At 38.2% G+C, this 22709-nt stretch overlaps 1 protein-coding gene across 2 annotated transcripts in view; it reads left to right on the forward strand.

Annotated features, from left to right (window-relative positions):
• The window catches only part of LOC134846232 (zinc transporter ZIP9-like), a 374849-nt gene that overhangs the window by 347403 nt on the left and 4737 nt on the right, over window positions 1-22709 (forward strand). For both annotated transcript variants that reach the window (XM_063863511.1, XM_063863503.1), the window contains exons 2-4: window positions 15522-15729; window positions 18664-18850; window positions 21639-21908. In XM_063863511.1, the coding sequence (XP_063719581.1) occupies window positions 15577-15729; window positions 18664-18850; window positions 21639-21908 (610 nt within the window). In that variant the 5' untranslated portion in view covers window positions 15522-15576. The remainder of the gene's footprint in view (window positions 1-15521; window positions 15730-18663; window positions 18851-21638; window positions 21909-22709) is intronic.

Raw genomic sequence — 22709 nt, forward strand, 5'->3', positions numbered from 1 at the left:
CAGTTGTTACCTTGGTTTGCTGCTCCGTTGTTAACATTGCCATAATTATTTTTTTTAGTAGCCAGATCTCATTGGAGGCTTTAGTAGAAGTTATTCCTTCAATTTGAGTCTCAATTCTTCTGATGTAGGCGCATTAGTTGAAAGTGGTGTGTAATGCGTTGCCATCATCGTTGGAAGCTCATCGTTTTTTACACAATCGATGAATTTTGAGGCTAATGCTAGGTTCATCCTGCTATTGAACTCATCTGGTTGACTACGCCTTCTAAGTATTTCAAGATCATCTAAAAACTTTTCTATCGTTTCACCTTTATGTTGCCTGTATTTCTCGAAGCGCAACATTGCTTGGTGTCCTTGTACCCCTGAGCCAAAACGATTCAACAAGATCTCGAAAATATTCTCAGCTGAGTCCCACTGGTATTGCTTTTTGGCCATCACGCAATTTAGGGCTGTCCCTTCCAACTTGCTAGTGAGCGCACTGCTTTCTTGTCTTTCTGTTAAGTCTTCCTCCTCAAAATGCAGTTTCATGACTTCTATCCAGGTATTTATACAGTCGTCAGATCCGTCTTGATAGCATCTTGGTTTCTTAAATACCCTTCTGGACCTCTCGCTGCAATCACTGGTCCTGGATAACCTCGTCAGCAAAGTTTCCAAGGACTTGTTCAGATGTTCAAACGCTAGATCAATGACGTTGCATCTCGTGAATGCTCCGCCTGAGCGTCAGTGCCCTCCGATTGAAGCTCTAGATTTTTTCTCCTGTTCGAGTCGCTGGGATGATCCCTTTTTTATTCGCATGACTCCAGTTTGTGGAACCACATTTCCCAGTCGCATTTGCGGCTTGCGTCGGTCTTTCGTTAAAAGTCGGTCTGTTGCCAGTAGAACCTCTTTTGATATTTGGGCCGCTTGGCCTATTATTCCCTGTGGCATAGCTGAATGAACTGCCCTTACCTCTCGTCGATCCCTATGTCCTTCTTCTGTTAGCTTGTCATTGAAGTTCGCTCTCGGCTCCCTGTTGAGTTCTCCTGAGTTTGCTTTCTTATTCCTCGATCCACTGCTGTTTCCTAGGAGCCCATCGAACCTATCCATGATAGCCTTAGTGCGCATCTCCATCATCGCGTCTATTCTTGTGTCAAGAAACCCAAGAGTCTGCTCTTGCTGACTTCGTAACTTCTCCATATCGTCTCTCAATTGAGTCTCTCTTTGCTCAGCTTCCCTCGTCGTTCGCGACAAATTTTTGGCCTAGTGTTCATCTGTCCTCTCCTTCAAGCGTTTTTTGCTTCTGCTGACTTCTTGTCTGTTGCTGTTGATCACTTCCTGCGGGCTTTCTCTCTCGACGTGGACTGCCCTCTCCAGTTTACTCATTCTCAGGGACATCAGTTCGTTCTGTTCTCCTATACTGTCCACTATGCTGGTCAATGCCTTTTCGGTTGATGCCTCTTCGTCCACTATTGGCGTCAATAGTGGCGGCGTCACCCTATTGGTTCCAGGCAATTTAGCGCTAGTCAAGACTCGAGTCTTACCTCTCTGTTTCGATGTTTCTTCGTAATCCACTTCTGGTTCCGTTGATGGGTTACTTGGCCCTCTGTTCACGGTCACAAATTCTCTTGACTGCCGCGATCCATCTATGTCTTGTTTATTGTCCTGACCACACCAAATCGGTCTCAAGAGCAAGTCTTCCTGTTGGTGGGTGCCCCATTTTCATGAGTCGAACTGTTGAGGCTCAGTTGAGATCTGAAGTCATCTTGTTCGTCATTGTCCTCCTCCTCTGAACGTTTCCTATAGTGAATGGGAAGAAGTTTCCCTGAGTGTTCTTCACTCGTTCTGAAAACGAGGAAGCTGTTGCCGTTTTCTCGGTCACCCCGTGCATCATGGTATTGTCAGTGGGTGATCTTCTTGTTGCTACAATTGCAGTCGAGATGACGGACAGTTCTGACATCTCCTCTCGATCTAGAGTCCCGATGGAAGTGGCAAAGTCATGGTCTTGTTCTACACTTGCCAATATTCTGTTCCCTTTCCTTTCCGTTCCACGTCCCGCCCGACTCTCATCCAGGGCAGGGTCCGGATGGATCTCTACTTTTAACATTGCCTTTTGCCCTTCGGAGGATTTTTGACTCCTGGTTTCAACCATTACGCCTGAAACTTCCTCCAGTTCGGTGGTCCGGGTCTGTGCAATCCGTTCCACGAAAGAATCTTTCATTGATTTTGTTTGTTTCTTTGGTATAAATTTCCTAGAGCTATCAATTAGTTTAGGTATCCTCGACTTGTCTACACTCATTTTCCATTTATTACTTCTTACCGCTTATACACTCAATTCGTTTACTATGGTTTTTATTGTCTGACTACTAAAAATAATAACACAACACAATAAATCCTAACTGCTTCACTTAAATAGTGACCACGAATCCTTATCGGTTATCACAGTACAGCGTATACACAATTTATTCACAACAATTAATTTTGGGTTATAGGATATGAAGCTAGCACAGACTGATGATACCAAATTATCTATAATATAGTGTGCTCGCTACCCAGTCAACAAAAATTATTGAGGATTTAAAACCAAAAACGAAGAAAAGTAAAAAAAAAAAACATTTCCAAAAAATGTATGTGTATTGTACTTAGTCAGTCGCAATTCAGTAGTCGAACTGATTTTTAAAGAAGGAGACTTGTTTGTTCAGTGTCGCACTAAACAGACGACATTTGAACGAACTATTTTTCTCGAGTAGGTGACTTTTGCACCCACCGAGTACTGTGTTACTTATCTGAATTGCCCGAGCTAGCCCTACTAAAATCCTCAAGGCAACCACTTTTCCAAAAAATAGCTTGGAATCTAATCCACACAAAGTGTTGTCGAAGTATGTTTTCAGTTAGACTTAGAGGCGCAAATCTCCGGCTTAGACCTGTTTTGTTTCACTAAGGTCTTTTCAAATTTTTATTTAAAGGCAAGTTACCAGTGCAGTCACTGGTTTCCAGCTTGATTCCTAATATCATAATAATCTTCACTATGTATATCACTTTCGTCTACCCACGCTATAGGATCCCTACAACCACGTCCGTTATATATATATATATATATATATATATATATATATATATATATATATATATATGTATATATATAAAAATGATATTTCTGGTCCCCTCCGGGTTAACGAAAATTAGGACCCTTCCGGGTTGGCAAAATTAGGACTCCTCCGAATTGGAACCCTTTCCGATTGGCAAAATTAGGACCCTTCCCGATTGGCAAACTCGAGACCTCTCCGAATTGAGACCCTTCCGGAATGGCAAAATTAGGACCCTTCTTGATTGGCAAAATTAGGATCCCTCCGAGTTGGGACGCTTTTCCGGGGCGTTTAAAAATCACATCCAAGACCCTTCTTGATACGGTTCCAGAGTATATTATGCTGTATGAACTAACTAGGAAGGGAGTATTATGGCCCTAGACCCTTCCGGATTGAAGCTAAGCTGCTTATTTGACAATTCTCCTTAACTGTGAAGGTCTTATAACTAATTATGACTCGACTATCGTTTTCTGGATTCCCCAGTCCTTCCTTTTTGTCGAGAACCACGTAAAATTGCTTTAATTAACCGTTATTATCCTTTGGTAGGGGTATAGGGGTTTTCCGAAAAAAAACTGCAATTTGCTCAAGAACGTCTCTTGTCTATGTCGCCCCTTGGTTCGTACCAGTTGTTACCTTGGTTTGCTGCTCCGTTGTTAACATTGCCATAATTATTTTTTTTAGTAGCCAGATCTCATTGGAGGCTTTAGTAGAAGTTATTCCTTCAATTTGAGTCTCAATTCTTCTGATGTAGGCGCATTAGTTGAAAGTGGTGTGTAATGCGTTGCCATCATCGTTGGAAGCTCATCGTTTTTTACACAATCGATGAATTTTGAGGCTAATGCTAGGTTCATCCTGCTATTGAACTCATCTGGTTGACTACGCCTTCTAAGTATTTCAAGATCATCTAAAAACTTTTCTATCGTTTCACCTTTATGTTGCCTGTATTTCTCGAAGCGCAACATTGCTTGGTGTCCTTGTACCCCTGAGCCAAAACGATTCAACAAGATCTCGAAAATATTCTCAGCTGAGTCCCACTGGTATTGCTTTTTGGCCATCACGCAATTTAGGGCTGTCCCTTCCAACTTGCTAGTGAGCGCACTGCTTTCTTGTCTTTCTGTTAAGTCTTCCTCCTCAAAATGCAGTTTCATGACTTCTATCCAGGTATTTATACAGTCGTCAGATCCGTCTTGATAGCATCTTGGTTTCTTAAATACCCTTCTGGACCTCTCGCTGCAATCACTGGTCCTGGATAACCTCGTCAGCAAAGTTTCCAAGGACTTGTTCAGATGTTCAAACGCTAGATCAATGACGTTGCATCTCGTGAATGCTCCGCCTGAGCGTCAGTGCCCTCCGATTGAAGCTCTAGATTTTTTCTCCTGTTCGAGTCGCTGGGATGATCCCTTTTTTATTCGCATGACTCCAGTTTGTGGAACCACATTTCCCAGTCGCATTTGCGGCTTGCGTCGGTCTTTCGTTAAAAGTCGGTCTGTTGCCAGTAGAACCTCTTTTGATATTTGGGCCGCTTGGCCTATTATTCCCTGTGGCATAGCTGAATGAACTGCCCTTACCTCTCGTCGATCCCTATGTCCTTCTTCTGTTAGCTTGTCATTGAAGTTCGCTCTCGGCTCCCTGTTGAGTTCTCCTGAGTTTGCTTTCTTATTCCTCGATCCACTGCTGTTTCCTAGGAGCCCATCGAACCTATCCATGATAGCCTTAGTGCGCATCTCCATCATCGCGTCTATTCTTGTGTCAAGAAACCCAAGAGTCTGCTCTTGCTGACTTCGTAACTTCTCCATATCGTCTCTCAATTGAGTCTCTCTTTGCTCAGCTTCCCTCGTCGTTCGCGACAAATTTTTGGCCTAGTGTTCATCTGTCCTCTCCTTCAAGCGTTTTTTGCTTCTGCTGACTTCTTGTCTGTTGCTGTTGATCACTTCCTGCGGGCTTTCTCTCTCGACGTGGACTGCCCTCTCCAGTTTACTCATTCTCAGGGACATCAGTTCGTTCTGTTCTCCTATACTGTCCACTATGCTGGTCAATGCCTTTTCGGTTGATGCCTCTTCGTCCACTATTGGCGTCAATAGTGGCGGCGTCACCCTATTGGTTCCAGGCAATTTAGCGCTAGTCAAGACTCGAGTCTTACCTCTCTGTTTCGATGTTTCTTCGTAATCCACTTCTGGTTCCGTTGATGGGTTACTTGGCCCTCTGTTCACGGTCACAAATTCTCTTGACTGCCGCGATCCATCTATGTCTTGTTTATTGTCCTGACCACACCAAATCGGTCTCAAGAGCAAGTCTTCCTGTTGGTGGGTGCCCCATTTTCATGAGTCGAACTGTTGAGGCTCAGTTGAGATCTGAAGTCATCTTGTTCGTCATTGTCCTCCTCCTCTGAACGTTTCCTATAGTGAATGGGAAGAAGTTTCCCTGAGTGTTCTTCACTCGTTCTGAAAACGAGGAAGCTGTTGCCGTTTTCTCGGTCACCCCGTGCATCATGGTATTGTCAGTGGGTGATCTTCTTGTTGCTACAATTGCAGTCGAGATGACGGACAGTTCTGACATCTCCTCTCGATCTAGAGTCCCGATGGAAGTGGCAAAGTCATGGTCTTGTTCTACACTTGCCAATATTCTGTTCCCTTTCCTTTCCGTTCCACGTCCCGCCCGACTCTCATCCAGGGCAGGGTCCGGATGGATCTCTACTTTTAACATTGCCTTTTGCCCTTCGGAGGATTTTTGACTCCTGGTTTCAACCATTACGCCTGAAACTTCCTCCAGTTCGGTGGTCCGGGTCTGTGCAATCCGTTCCACGAAAGAATCTTTCATTGATTTTGTTTGTTTCTTTGGTATAAATTTCCTAGAGCTATCAATTAGTTTAGGTATCCTCGACTTGTCTACACTCATTTTCCATTTATTACTTCTTACCGCTTATACACTCAATTCGTTTACTATGGTTTTTATTGTCTGACTACTAAAAATAATAACACAACACAATAAATCCTAACTGCTTCACTTAAATAGTGACCACGAATCCTTATCGGTTATCACAGTACAGCGTATACACAATTTATTCACAACAATTAATTTTGGGTTATAGGATATGAAGCTAGCACAGACTGATGATACCAAATTATCTATAATATAGTGTGCTCGCTACCCAGTCAACAAAAATTATTGAGGATTTAAAACCAAAAACGAAGAAAAGTAAAAAAAAAAACATTTCCAAAAAATGTATGTGTATTGTACTTAGTCAGTCGCAATTCAGTAGTCGAACTGATTTTTAAAGAAGGAGACTTGTTTGTTCAGTGTCGCACTAAACAGACGACATTTGAACGAACTATTTTTCTCGAGTAGGTGACTTTTGCACCCACCGAGTACTGTGTTACTTATCTGAATTGCCCGAGCTAGCCCTACTAAAATCCTCAAGGCAACCACTTTTCCAAAAAATAGCTTGGAATCTAATCCACACAAAGTGTTGTCGAAGTATGTTTTCAGTTAGACTTAGAGGCGCAAATCTCCGGCTTAGACCTGTTTTGTTTCACTAAGGTCTTTTCAAATTTTTATTTAAAGGCAAGTTACCAGTGCAGTCACTGGTTTCCAGCTTGATTCCTAATATCATAATAATCTTCACTATGTATATCACTTTCGTCTACCCACGCTATAGGATCCCTACAACCACGTCCGTTATATATATATATATATATATATATATATATATATATATATATATGTATATATATAAAAATGATATTTCTGGTCCCCTCCGGGTTAACGAAAATTAGGACCCTTCCGGGTTGGCAAAATTAGGACTCCTCCGAATTGGAACCCTTTCCGATTGGCAAAATTAGGACCCTTCCCGATTGGCAAACTCGAGACCTCTCCGAATTGAGACCCTTCCGGAATGGCAAAATTAGGACCCTTCTTGATTGGCAAAATTAGGATCCCTCCGAGTTGGGACGCTTTTCCGGGGCGTTTAAAAATCACATCCAAGACCCTTCTTGATACGGTTCCAGAGTATATTATGCTGTATGAACTAACTAGGAAGGGAGTATTATGGCCCTAGACCCTTCCGGATTGAAGCTAAGCTGCTTATTTGACAATTCTCCTTAACTGTGAAGGTCTTATAACTAATTATGACTCGACTATCGTTTTCTGGATTCCCCAGTCCTTCCTTTTTGTCGAGAACCACGTAAAATTGCTTTAATTAACCGTTATTATCCTTTGGTAGGGGTATAGGGGTTTTCCGAAAAAAAATTACAAAACGTGAAGGGTCTACCTTCACAAATTGGTAATTTGGCTAAAAAAACTTCAAAAATTTTCTCTGCTTACTTCAATAAGCAAAAGCTTTATGAGTCAGCTCACCTAATTTCTGATCTAATGGTACTAAAATCAACTTGATCTGTACAGTAGTTCCAAAGTTATTAACCAAAACGTCTTCTCTTCAAAGTCCATAAGTTTCCTAACTTATAGTTTCCGCCTAACTTTTTCCGCAATTCTTGAATTATTGACCTAAAATTTATCGATCCGAGCTCAGAAGGCCTATACTCTTCTAGTGCAAAAAAGAACGGTCTAAAACGTTGCGGTTGAAAAAATTTGCCAAAAACAATGCTATTTGGACCCTTCCGGATTGACGAATCCACTAAATCAAACACGTCAAATTCGATTTCACCGGGGCCCAGAAGGTTAATGGCAAACTGTTTTTAAAACCTGTCGATTCACTAGTGAATGTTGTCTGAACAACAATTTTTATTGCTTTAAATCTAAAACTTCAAAAACATTTCTTATTTTGTAGCTTTAGTTTTTCAAAAATCACGAAAGTTTGGTTTTCGGTACTCAATTAGTTCCAACCCCGTCCGATCTAAAAACAACCACTTATTATAATAGCGCAGCTACGATGTAACACACTAATTTAGCGCTTTTTGTCTTTTCAAAAAATGTCGATATCTCAAAAAAGTGCGATTTGTGGGGGGAGCAAGAAATCACTTTTTTGACCCTAAAAACCCGTGTCTCTACTATATTTTTCATTGAAAAACGATATGAGAGTATAAATACAGGCAGTATAAATAGTAATATTAGTAATATTACAACCCTCCGGGTTTGTTCAAAATTCGAATTGAGGTGCTTAGCTCGGAAATTCGCAACTCGGTGGAGGGTCACTTTAGTGCAGTGACTGTCGAGATCCCCACAGATTGATATCTTAATTTCTGTACCAAAAGGGATACAAAACCTGTTAACGACACCCAACTGTCGATTGTTGTTGTCCTTGAGACCCTTCCTGCTGCATTTTGCACTGCTTGGCGGATCAGTCTTCCGCTCTGATTCCAAGACCCCTCCGGATTGAGCGCAAATTCAAATTAGCGTTAACGTGCTCAAATACTCAAACAAACATACCTTACAAGCACCGGAAACGGCCCCAATTTCGATTGTAACGATCGTGTTTGATATAAATTCCTGCAACAACAATATATCTAACAACAACAAACAGGTGGGTCGGGTCACATTTCGTCTGGGAGATGATTTCTAGTGATTTTATATTTTTTCACTGTTTTTGGTTTTTTCGGTTAGTTTTTATATTTTGATTTTTTCTTGGGTACTATACTAACTTTTGCTTGGCTTTTTGTAAGTCTTAATGTGTTTTTGGTCATATTCCGCTCACGGGACGACGGGACGGCCGATCCCTCCATCCTTCACGAATCGTGAATTTTTGGTCTCAACTAGGTTAAAAAACTAAAACCTAACCCTTCCCATCCTTCCACCCCTTTAATTATCTTAACTTCTAATTATCTGAAAACGAATTTAGATGTTATTAATTGAATTGGGGACATTCCAGAAAGCTAAAAACTTGTTAAAATAGAGTCTGAGTTCTCTTCCCGAGAACCTTCCGGATTCTGGAATCCGGACAAAGAGAGGTCTTATCGTCCTTCCGGAGGGCTGACACAGTCGTCCCAATACCCTTCCTGCTTCTCGGGAAATCTTCGGTAATGATTGTACAGTTACAATTGTTACTATTCGGAATGGTCTTCCGTTAACGTCAATCACTGTAATTTCTTCTTTCGTTGCTACTTCTTGTTCGTCTTGTTTGTTTCAACAAACATTGTTGTTCTTTTTCTTTTTTTCAGTTGTCGCGAAAATTCATGGTCGTGACGTGTCTTTATTTGGAAATGATTTTTTAAAATTTATTAAGTCACGCCAAACTGACTATTCCTTACTGCTATTCTGCTAATTAATACTGCTATTCTGCTAAACGTGCCAGTTTTCCCAGTTTACGATCACAATTAAAATTCGAAGTCATCATGCATTTTGGCGCCATTCTGGTCAAATGTCACACTAGACGGTGAAAAATGAGTAGAATTAAGATAACTGACGCCTGCCAACGTACATTTTGGACAACATTTTCTTCGGAATTCAGTCAAATTTTTACATATACCCAAAGCAAAATATCAAAGAAAACTATCAACATTTGGTCTCAATGACTTACCAATTAAGTCGGGGTCTGTAAATGCCAGCTTCCATCATCTGCACCAAGTTTTTACTTGGCGTAAATAAATAACAAACGGCTGAGTTAAGTAACATTTCCCTCTGATTGTTTCCATTTTCTCGCTGAGATTGTTTCACGTTGCATGAACAATTTTATCACTCGACCCATTCAGGAAAAATTTCACTAGGTGGAAAAGTTGGCGCTGATGAAGAAATCTGGCATTTTTAGACCCGGATATACTTGGTAAGTCATTGAGACCAAATGTTGATAGTTCTATGGTGGGTAGCTCTGATAGTTTGCTCTAGGTATTTTTAAATTTTTTTACTGAACTTCGAAGGAAATTCTGTCCAAAATGTACAATGAAAACAGGCATTCTACCGTGTAAAATCTAGAAATTGCGCTTTATTTTGTCCACTATTGTAACTTTCTACGCGTTAGCTTAGTTCTATCATGCTTAGGAAACACCTCGCTCAAGAATCGTTATTAATGTGAAAAAAAAAACTCATTTTGTAGTTACGAATATGGTGGGAGGTACAAAGTACAAGTGTGATAGAGGGGTTCCAAGGAATTAACCGGGTCCCTTTTGTACAAGTTTAAAGTCCCAACGCTGTAGTTGGGTACTGTGAGAGTACTCTCAAAGATTGCGATTCCTGCCTCCAACACTGACGGCTCAAATCCTTGTATTTTTAAAGATATGACGTGTTTTATGATTCCTTTTTAATTTTGCAGAAACTAATATTTTGAAAAATTCAAAAGGTTTAAAATTCGCAGCCTTGAAGTTTCGATGCGACTGCTCATTTGCTTTTTGTAAAAAAAAACTAAATTTTAAGTTACCATTCTTGGTAATAGGGTGCTGTCAAAGGATGCAGATCTTATTTCCATTAACTGTGGTTTTTTATAATTTAAATACTCGAAGCACCGGAGCTGGGTGCTGTCAGAGTACTTTCAGAGGTTGCGAATCTTGCCTCCAAGTATGTGACTGTTCAAATCCTTGTAGTTTTCGAGATAGACGTTTGTGATTTTTTCAAAAGTTTCGGAAAACTTAAATTAATTGTCAGGGTATTTTCAGGAGTTACAAATCTTGCAAATGCGACTGCTCAATTGCTTTTAGTTTTCGAGATGTGACATTTTTTTAAATTTTTTTTCAAAATGTCTAAAATAATTTACCTAAAAAAAATTTACAACGTTTGAAACTGCTAATTTGATGAAGAGATAACCGTATTGTCAGCTTACACCCAGGCGTCGCCAGTCTTGCCTCTAAATATGAATGCTCGAATGCTTTTTAATGATTTTTTCATTTTTTTTTGAGAAACTTTGGTTTAAAGAAACTCGCTAAATTTGAAATTCCCAACCCTATTGTAGGTTTCTCTCAGGGACTCTCAGTGGTTGCAAATCTGGCCTCCAAATTTCTCCAGAGACCCTTTACGTTTTCGAGATGACATTTTTATGGTTTTTCAAAATTGGAATTATAAGTTTTTTTTTTAAATAAAGTTTGTAAATTACCAACCCTGTAATTGGGTGCAGTCAGAGTACACTTAAAGGTTGCAGATCTTGTTTCCAATATATGCAGTTTTTCATGAGCTGTCGAATAAATTCGAAGCACCGGAGGTGCGTTACACTAATTAGTGTGATTTGGGACCCCTCTCTCACTCTTGGTTTTTAGCGGGACCCCTCTATCACACTTGTACCGTGGGCTGAAGATACTGTGCTACTTGCACAGTAACCAACCGGCTATCCTTGTTTCATTCTGGATTCAGCAGATCGAGTCTGATTTTTTTGATGCAATGAAGTTTGACGCATGTCGCCCTGATATGAATATTCGGAGGACTGATGTATTTTTCGCTGTTCTTGTCAATTATAAAGCTGTCTTCAGTTTGTGAGTCTGTTTATAGGTCATTCAAATTTTCCAGGACTCAGGAATTTGTCAAGTATTGTGTAATTTTATACGTTTTTATTGGGGTCACCCATTGAGTAGAATGCTCCAAGGGCAGAAAAATACGAAATTTGAATTGTACGGGCGAATTAATTGAATTGAACATCCTTATTGAACAGTTCCCAACACCTAGGTATGTATTTAGACAACCGCGTATTCAGACACTGGATTAACCAATCAGAATTGAGACCAGGAAGAAGTGAATTCCTGTTTGATTTATTAAACAGGTATTTTGAAAACGTTTTTTTTTTTCAGATGAGATCTGGTTTTTTTTTTTTGTTTTTTTTTTTGAGACGCTTTTTCGAAAAATTCGCTTTCCCAAAAAACTACCCGTCAGATTTTCATAAAAGTGGTACCAATGGATTCAGTAGCGTTTCACCTACCTGCCTGCATGAAATTTAGGGCAATTTTTACCCTACCCCACCCCCTACGGTCTTAGAAAAGCTTCACAACTCGGTACTTTTTTCACTTTTTGCCCATTTTTTCGGAAATTTTCGATTTCCTCAAAAACTACCCGTCCAGATTTGGGATTAAGGGTTTAATCGATAGACCAGGTTGTAGGAAACTCCCATGCACAAGCGGCTGGTCCCTAATTTGCTTAGGGGAAGAGCTATAGACTTAGGAAAAGTCACTTTTTTGATTTTTTTGCCTATTTTTTCGGAAATTATCGATTTCCTCAAAAACTACCCATCCAGATTTGGAATTAAGGGTTTAATCGATAGACCAGGTTGTAGGAAACTCCCCCGCACAAGCGGCTGGTCCTTAACTTGCCTAGGGGAAGAGCTATAGACTTAGGAAAAGTCACTTTTTTGGCCTTTTTTCAAATCTTTCCGATATGCTTACAAAAAAAGTTGATGCAACTTAAAGCAGAAGTAAGTGTTATGTGCTGTTATGAACAATTGCCATGGAGTGATAAATTATGATTGAAAATGAATCAGTTAAATGTTATTCACGGCGTTTGTACCTAAAGTTTTTTTAGTCTGAAGAAGCTCATTCACTAGCACAGTTGTTCGAAGACGATCTTCTTGACAACGTGGTAGTAGAAAGTTGCGCTGCTGAGACGTTGCAAGAAAGTGTCGACAATTTATTTGCAGATCATACGGATAGCGAAGATTCCTAATATCGATCAAAAAATTATTTTGTATTTATTATTTTCTTTTGTTGTTGTATATATATGTATAATAAAGCTTACAATGGAATCCGCTATGCTTACGTTTTCTCGCTTTTGCTTGGTGCTATTGACAATATTTAATTAATTCGAAAATTAAAGAGTCGTTAGAAAAATGAAAAATAATTTATTTCATTAATGTTAGCTGGTTTGTGAAACACACATTTCACTTAATTCTAGTGAATAATTATTCACATTGTTGAAGCATTGTGCATATGATTTTATTTCAAATATATTTAGCATGTAACCATGATTGATACGGTTTGCCTTGTCGCACTGTGAAAGGCCCGTTTAATTCACATTACGGTTGCCTTGTCGCACTGTGAAAGGCTCGTTTAATTTTAGTCAATTTAGTTTTGATTCTACTCCTGACAAAAAAAGTTGATGCAACTTAAAGCAGAAGTAAGTGTTATGTGCTGTTATGAACAATTGCCATGGAGTGATAAATTTGGGTTGAAAATGAATCAGTTAAATGTTATTCACGGCGTTTGTACCCAAAGTTTTTTTAGTCTGAAGAAGCTCATTCACTAGCACAGTTGTTCGAAGACGATCTTCTTGACAACGTGGTAGTAGAAAGTTGCGCTGCTGAGACGTTGCAAGAAAGTGTCGACAATTTATTTGCAGATCATACGGATAGCGAAGATTCCTAATATTGATCAAAAAATTATTTTGTATTTATTAATTTCTTTTGTTGTTGTATATATATGTATAATAAAGCTAAGTGTCGACAATTTATTTGCAGATCATACGGATAGCGAAGATTCCTAATATTGATCAAAAAATTATTTTGTTTTATTATTTTCTTTTGTTGTTGTATATATATTGTTGCAAAATAAACCAGAGTCAAGTGAACCTATTTTGTGGAATTCTGCGCGTCAATGGCAGTTACCAAAAGGTCTAAGAGAAGAACAACTGCGTATTAACCTCATTAGTGAACGTTTAGTGTCTAACATTCAAACAACATAAATACCGGTGCATTTTATGACTATCCCGAAGTGAACCATTGATCAATATACTTCAATTTTAGTTGTCAAAAAGTGTCTTACAATATTCAGGAGGATTTCAATGTTTCCATGATTTTTAAATTATTTACCTGTAGAAATTCCCAATTTTTTTTCTGATTGCATACAAATTGAACTGTCCAATGATTCAAAAAAATCTTATCTGCAATTTTGATGGTTTACGCTTCGATGACCAATCAGAGTCCTGAAAACAATATAACACCAAGAAATAAAATTACTCTCACGCGGAAAGGCAGATTAGATTGTCGAGGAAAACCAAAAAGTCGAGCAAATTACACTGAACACTATCGAAATTGTTAATTTACGGAAATTCTTTCCAGATCTTGACTATTTTCACCTGTACAATGTCCAGACTTCAGGAACTTCGACAGTCAATTTAGTTGTTCAATCTCAAACTAGAAGAGCTGCAACCTCAGCTAGGAGAGAGAAGATGAATCCATTTGCAAGACCAACATCTTCAAAACATCACCAACTAGTCAAAACTGTTAACGTTGAAGAAATACATTTAGTTCAAGTCACTATCAGAGTTCCTGTTCATTTAGCTGTAAATTTCAAAACTAATTGAAACCAAAAAATAGGAACTCTTCTTCATTGGAAGAGGAATCAATTTTCTTGCTGAACCGAAATAAAGAAGCAAGCTTCGTGAATATTTAAAAGAATCTGTTTTATTCAGTTTATTCACTTTTTTTGATCTTGTGGGATTACTAGTTAATCACATGTCGTAATTGAAAATTCAGAAATTCAAAAAAAAAATGCCAAAACAACACAAAGTGTGAATTCAACAGGTGAGAATTTACCAAGAGAGTTATTTGACGAAATCAGAACCGGAAACGTAGAAAAAAGTTTTTGGGATACAAATGACAGACAAAAACAAAGCAAGATATATATAATAAAATACAAACTAAACGTCAATCGGTCTGTGCAAAAAAAGCCGATTGGTATGCAGCTGTAACTATCACTCTTGATACAAACAGGCAAAAAGTTTTTTCTGGTAAACATGGAAATTAAAGAAACCACTGCTTAGAACAATGATTGCGACTTTGTAGACAATGATGGTATCGAACGGTCTTTATCTGACGAAAACATATCCTGAAAATTTTGTACTTCTGTTTCTCTTCCGTCTGGGCAACTTTGGAAAGCTGGAGAGACCTGTTTGATTATTTTAATATTGATTATTTTAAAATTGTTTTAAAATTTCAGGTTTCTCAAGTCGATAGCGCCCTTCCTACGCAAAAAAAGTGAAAGAGAAGCTTATGCATTCATTGGTAACGCTTTGGTAAAAAGTTTTCATGAGGGAACTTTTCAAGTCCATAGGTGTTTCCCTAGACAATAGGGGCCCAGCTGGAAGCTGGAGAGACCTGTTTGGTTATTTCAGAAAAAACGTTATACAAATTTTTGATGAAATCGAATTAGCTAGCGCTTTTTGTTTTATTGGGCAGGGGAGTTTCCTACAACCTGGTCTATCGATTAAACACTTAATCTCAAATCTGGATGGGTAGTTTTTGAAAAAATGGCCTAAAAACCGAAAAATTGACTATTCCTAAGTGTTGCCCGAAAATAATCAAACAGGTCTCTCCAGCTTTCAGCTGGGCCCCTAGTTTCATATCGTTTCTGATTGGTTAATACAGTGTCTGATGGTTCATACAGTGTCTGAATACGCGGTTGTCTAAATACTGCTACGTAACCACCTAAAATAAATACTTATGTAATGTCTTTTAGACCGCATTGTTTCATTTTCCTCCTTTATTATGATAACTCCAATGAGAATAATATGGTAGTTTCATTGTTTCCTACCATGTTGCAATTTGTTTTAAAACAAAGCGGATCCACCTTGCTCGTTACAGGGACCCAACTATCTTACTTTTTTTTTTAGAAGTAATGGCCTGGGTATGTTCGGCATAACGGGAAGATAAATAAAGGTTGGAATGCAACGTTCGGGCCTTGAGGGCATGGGTGCTCAGTCACTGCCGATTCCCAGTGATTCTTCTGCGTTTTCTGGCCTAATATATGCATCTTTTGGAATGTTTGTTGGGTGCTATCTGGCTGGTCTAATACCTCTCACTCTATCACTTTCAGAGGTATGTTTTTCTCGATAATTAACGAAATTGAACCAAGCGTAGAATATTCAAATTAAACTGTAGAGTAATAGTAACAAACACTGGATAGCATTATTTCATTGTTGATTTGGTATAAAAAACATAGTTTTTAAATTCTTCAGGTCGTCTCGCCTTTTGTGCGATTGTTTGCTTGTCAATTTTTCAGTTTTTGTTCAGATCAATTAGAAATACCAGACGATTAAGATTACTTTCTACTGAGGTCAGTTTTCTCATATTATCACCTTTGCGATAAGCAATGGAATTGCAATCGGCTACAAGAATTATTTTTCCCGTAAGTAACCTCGTTCACAGACGTAACACGACAACTCGAATGAAAAGTCAACTCGTATAAATTAGCAATTATGACAACTCGCGAAACGCTATAACTCGCAATAAGCTTGTAAGATAATCCCCTAATTACCCCTAAACTAAGACCCGTAATCCCCAACTAATTATCAGTAAATTTTATTCTTGTTCTGTCGTTTTGGTCGCTTAACACCAAAAATTGAGTCCAAAACCTTGATTGCATTAATTATGTGATCATTTTGGTTTCTAAGTATGTTTCTACTCATACGAATAATGTTACAATTCACTACAAGTCAGTGCGGGAAACGAATTTTGATCTTTGAAGATGAAAAATTTAGTTCGATTTAATGAAAAAAGCGGGCTAACAACTTGGAGATGCTGAAAAAGACCCTGCAAATCTCAAATATTCACACTTCATGATTTTTTGTGGAGAAAAAATTGGATCATTTACATTCAATGTTGCCTCATGTGTTGCCTTAAAAACTACCCTTTCAAAACTGAGATGAAAATTTCAATCCAAAGAAGCGGTTGCGCGAATTCATTTTTATCATAGAAACAACTGAGATTTTGGGCAAAGTCCAATTTTTGAAATGAGGTATTTCGTCCCGCATCACTATAACAAACTCAAAAATCATCTTCCACGTACCTCCATTTTTAGCTTGGCCCCAAATCTTTTTCGTCGAGACATGCTAAAATTTGGTATCACCTAGATTTTTGCAAAGTTTTTTTTTCTAATTTTTTTTCGTCCTTCGTTTTTCATGATTGTATTGTATCGCAAGTGGTGAAATTGCCTAGATGAAACTGAATTGATTGAAAGAGCTTAGGTGAAATTGAATTGATTGAATAGTTTTTGAGTGAAGTTGGTTTTTTCAGTTATTTGTTCTTTGGTAACTTGAGATCATCTGTAAAATACAAATAAAAAATACAGGCAGGTATAGCTAATGCTTAGTTTTCCAATAATACGTTTTACTGGAAGACTTTTTACAGTTTCCCACCCCCTGGTCAAATAACAAAATAAAGCTGTTCAAAAGTTGTTCACACGGCATTTTGTATTTAAGAAAAATTGTGAAAGTTTGCTCACCTATACACGCTGACATTTTTTAACGCAGTTAAAGATAGAAAGTCATTTTAAATAGACTTTCTCTGATTGAATTTCAGAAAAATTAACGAGGGGACTGGAAAAGAGCCACGTTTTCTTCTTTCCGAGTAAGCTTTTGTCCAAGCTTTTCGGCGTGCCTGGCATATTTAGAAAAACTAACAATTAATGATGTTTTGTCTAGCCAGCGAACACTATCGAGTGCAGTCCGCAAGCCTCTTTTTTCTCGTCGTAATTACTGATTTTCCGCGCTACTGTGAATTTACAAAATGCTACTTATGTGCGGATGATGCGAAAATTTTTGCTATCAATAACGAAACCCAATTAGTGCAGAGCGACCTCGACAACATATCTTTGTGGTGCTTCGAAAAGTGGATGACTCTTAATGCGGGAAAATGCAAACAGTTGAAATTCAGAGGATCGAGTGAGCTCTTCATGGGTCCTCATGATATAGAACAAGTCCCCGAGATCGTAGATCCTTGGTGTCGTGATTGATAAAGAGCCCAAGTGAATGGGTCAAGTGAGCGAAAAATGCCACAAAGCTTATGGAGTGCTAGCTATGATAAAGAGAAAATCCCTGAAGTTAACCTCCTAATGCAAGCTAGAAATCTACAAAAGTCTGATTCTGCCCATAATTGTTTATGCACCACCCTGTTGGCAGTCGAATATGACAGGAATTCGATGTCTGGAAAGAGTACAGAAGACAGCGTAACGTTGGATTACCGAACGCGGTGACTACTTGGAAGGTCTGAAGAAAGCAAATGTTCTTTCGCTGAGTTTTTACCTTCAGATCTCTGACTTACTCATGATGTCCAAAATAGTTCGAAATAATTATGATATCAACTTACAAATCAAATTGACTCTCGAGCAGGCATCTGCCGCGACCAGACTTGCTCAGCGCACAAGGTTCATAGTCCTCGTCCCGAAACGGAAACTTGCCGAAGCGAACTTCTGGATAAGAACTCCAAGACTTATTAAAAGAATTGAACAAGATTTCGACTTTTTCGAATTTTAAAATACTTTTGATGGTACTTCGACTCGGGCTATTCAGAGATTGTATCAAGCACATGGAAACTTTAAACTGAATTAATGTGGAAAAATACCTTCAGACTCGCTTATCTGGTCTGTAAATTAATAATAATAATAATCATAATAATAATCAAATTACGTGCGCCGTTTGCGAGGGTTTTCAGCGACCAATATACCTCTGCAATGAGTTTCGTTTATATAGCCAACCAAAGGGTTGAAGACAAGGTTTTTCTCAAGTTTATGCATGAGGTTACAGCTAGAATCCCTTTAGATTTCTCCAATAATTTTGCCAACCATGTCTACATTTGATCCCTGTTTTTTGTAGTTGTTACAGAGAAAACTACAAACATGAAATTTTTGTCCCTTCGGTTTAAAAAGTATCAACGTGCTCGTCTGTTATTGTATTTAAACTAATATTTAGGTTTTTTAAGGCTGGTACTCTGTATCCTTGTCATTAGCTCGACGGCTAGATTTTATCATTTTAGAGCAAAACACGATCTATGTCAGTATTCGGTAGCGGTTTGCTGATTGGAACTGCTCTAGCAGTGATTTTACCGGAAGGTCTGAACATGGTTCAGAACAACCATTCACACCTGGACTGCTTACACATCCCCCATACAGAGTCTAAGGAGTTTCACGATGTCCCCAGGATCCAAGAGGAAGTTCTATCCAGTTCGTTGTGAAGTGTTCATATATATTTTTCGGCAGAAGTATAATTTCGACTATTGTATTTGCATGGCATTGCAACAATTAACTTCAAAGAGTTGACTTGTTTGAATTAGGAAATTGTACTAAAAACTTTTTGAAACATGTTGCAATATTATTACTCTTGCAGAAGCAGGTGCCTTGTAATCAGCAACTAGACTTTTTTCCGTAAAAATGGTTTTTTTACAGGTTTTCAACTTGCTTTTTATTGAATATTATCAACTTTCAGGTTCCTTTGCACTTGGAGTAGAGGTAACGCCGTCGCCTTTGCATCTCAAGGTCAGGGGTTTGAATCCCGACCGGACGTTGTTTTTTTAATATTTATGCAATTGAAAAACTTTTTACGGTAAAAATTGATTTGTTGGCCTTTAGTTTATCTGCTGAAGTTTTGTCGGCTTAGTTGCCACATCACGGATTGTGTTGTAAGCCAATATCATGGTAGTTGCAAGTGTTGTTCCTTGTAGTTTCAGGGGGGCTGGAATCTTTTGAAACATTTATAAAGTTAACTTTTTTTCAACTGGTGCCTACTCGAAAATGGTCGGCTTTGTTTCCGCTTTGTAAGTTTTTTCCGTTGCTAATTTAAAATTCAAATGCCGTGCTTGGCATGTTTGCCTAGAGTTCCTGCTTTATAAAAACAGGTGTTAGGAAAGTATATGGGATCGGTTTTTTAAATATTTATTTATGACGCTTTGAAAAATTGTTTCGCTTCTTGCAAAAGTTTTAGTTGTACTCAAAGTATTCTAGTTTTTCGAGAAAAAAACGGTATCAATTGAAAGACCGCCTACTGTCATGCGTGCCGGCAAACTCACTAGTCTCTTTGCACTTGCGATAAGCAAGGGTATTGCAATCCGGTGCAAAACTTTTTTTTCCCGTAAACAAGTTTTCACAGGATTCATCGACTCCTGTTGGTACCTTGGTTCATAACAAATTCAAATTTTTTACAGTCTCCTGCTCAGTTAGCCTGGAGGTAACGAATATGCTTGGGAAATATACGCTTGGGAATTATACTCAAAACTTGGCCTATTGTTTGTCTGCTTATCTTTAGTCAGCTTAGTTGCCAGCTCTAAGAATCATTTATTTTTGGCGCAAACTTTTTTCACTGTAGTTGTTTCAAGTGTTTCAGTAATTAAAAAGTTCGACCGAATCGAAATTTGCTGTTCATGGGTTGAAATTTCACCAACGCGATTCTTAAAAAAGAAATTTTTGTTCAATTTTTTTCGTCTTCTTTTTTGACCTAATCGGTTTCGGCTTTTTTTAATATCTACTTAGTGGTCCCTTATTGCATCGTTTGATGATCGAAAATTTTTTTTCTTTGCGTGTCTGTTCTTAGGGGAAGGGGGACTTCTGTTCTGAGAGGAAGGGGAACTTTTTTAGCCTTAGGGGCTTGGCTTCTGCTGGGCTTTTTTTTCTGTTTTGTTACCGCTTGGTAAGTTTTTTTCCGATGCTTATTTTGTCCTCTTTTTTCTCAGCCTGTTTTTTTTTTCAAAATTGTCTTCATTGATTTTGATAGAGTTCTTGTATGTATAGTTATAAAACACTGATATTACTTTTTTGTTGATGATTTTTCGTCTTTCGATTCAGCTCTTGGATTAGTTTCCGAATTGTGTATAACCCTTGATTTCAGTACCTATATGCTTTTCGTGTATGCTTTTTAGGCAGTATATGTGTATGTTTCAGGAAGATATCGCCGAACAATTTTGGTTGATTTTCAGCTAATTGGCTGTCGGCTTTAATTCTGTAGGCTTATTTACCTAACATTTTGTTTCATACAAATTTTCGATATGCTTTTTGAGATGGTTAAAATTTTGGCCCTAAATTCAAATTTTGAATGCTCAAATTCAACCCCATTTGGAACTTTTTAATTGTTTTTATAAAAACGTGATAATAAAAAAAATGATTTTCATTTTTGTTTTTGTTTTTTGTACGGTTACAACTAACGAAGTCCTCTTTGTCAGCTTTTGAGTGTCTTGCTGTTTTAGTCCTATGATTGTTGTAGCACAAGTCGTGTGAATCTTAGCTGTACCTCGGTGTTTACTTTACCTCTCTGTCGTTTTAAAATTGGCCACGCCCTATTGTTTTAGTATTAAGTTATGGACTTCAAACTAGTCAAAGCTTTGAAGCTTTGACCGTTTATTGGAAAGCTTTAGTTTTTACTCGAAAACTACCGTGCCAATTCTCAGGCTAAGTATTCAATAGAGAAAACTGGATTCGGGAGTTTTCTCTTCTTCAGCGGATACGACCTGCTTTTTGCAGGAAAAAGTTATTGATTTCGGAAAGTCAAGTTTATGAACTTGAACCATTTTTTAAAAGAAATTTTTGTGTTTAAAAAAATGCCCTATCAAATCTGAGATGAAATATTCATTTGAAAAAGCTGATTGCGAGAATTATTACTGCAGAAGTGGTGACTCTTTAATTTTCTGTACGAGAAAAGTCATTGGAAAAATTTCAGTATCTTCCACTTATTTTAGCAGAAAAACAGCCGAGATTTCGGGTAAAGTCCCATTTTTGAAATAACGCACTTCGTCCCGCATCAGTATAACAAATTCAAAAAATATCAATCATGTACCTCCAGCTTTAGCTGGTTCCCTACTTGTCTTTAATCGAGACATACAAAAGTTTTGACTCACATAGTTTTTTTCAACATTTTTTTCAAGACATTTTTTTTATGTTTGTGATGTATCGCAAGTAGTGCGAAGCTCTGCTTGGCCTCTGTGTTGGAATATGTTGAGCAAGATGGATTTGTTCTACGTTTCAGAAGGAAAGGAAGACGTTCCTGCGTCTCAAAATAACCTATTCATTCAGAGAGAAAACCACGACAAATTGCCAAGTAAAACAGGACCAAAGCTGACTCACGAGGACATGGTTGGACGTCAACATGAAAAAGGCGAAGAACAGGAGGAGGGGGACGAGGAAGCAGCCAATAACAGAGTAATTGGAGTGAGTCTCGTGACAGGATTTGTTTTCATGCTCTTCATCGACCACATATCAGCCGGATCCCACTCACACGGGCCGGCACATTCCACAGGTAGAATTTGAATGCTTTATGCACGTTGCTTGCAAATGAGACATTTGACTTTCACAGCCCAGAAAAATGTCTAAAAAATTCAAGGTCTCTACATTTTGTTTGCTAAATTGGGGGTTACCATGAGTCTACACTAACTGGTGCCTCACCTGTTAACTTAATCATTATGCTGAGACTATTTCTGGTGCTAATATTCTTCAATAAATTAAACTAAAAATCAAGTTGAAATTTAGCAATAAATTAAGTTGAGAAATGCGATACCTCCCGCCTCCAAATCAACATTCCGTGGTCCTAGAGGTCTCAAGTTTTGACATCTAAAAGATGATGGTTTTCTAGGAGTCAGGTTCTTCCTTCCACTCTATCCCTGTTGTGGAAGTGCGGAATTTTTGCCCCGTGGGGTAAAATTTAACGCCTATTGTTCAAAATGTCATTTTTGCGACTGACTGTTTTGTTTTCTGGCTGTGCCACATAGCTTGGTATTTTTAACAGTCGATGAACGTAGTTCAGACTCTTTTATAGGTCTTGATGTTTTTTTTTTCAGGAAAAGTCTTAAGTTTTGTCCAACTCAATTTGATTTTTCGCTGTTTGATTTTTTTTGTCAGTTCATTTTTTTGTTTAAAAGGAAGGCAAACTCCACTATCGAACAGTAAAAGTCCAAAGCCCAGGAAAAACGTCATAGACGATTGATTCTAATTTCGAAAGTGGATTTTAGTTTTTCACATTTCCAGCCGAATAAAAAGTTTACAAAAGCCAATCATAAATTGTTCTTAAAATTCAGAGTTCTATTTTCAAATATTTTTATTT

The sequence above is a fragment of the Symsagittifera roscoffensis genome, chromosome 1 (genome assembly GCF_963678635.1).
Source record: "Symsagittifera roscoffensis chromosome 1, txSymRosc1.1, whole genome shotgun sequence".
NCBI classification, from domain to species: Eukaryota; Metazoa; Xenacoelomorpha; order Acoela; family Convolutidae; genus Symsagittifera; species Symsagittifera roscoffensis.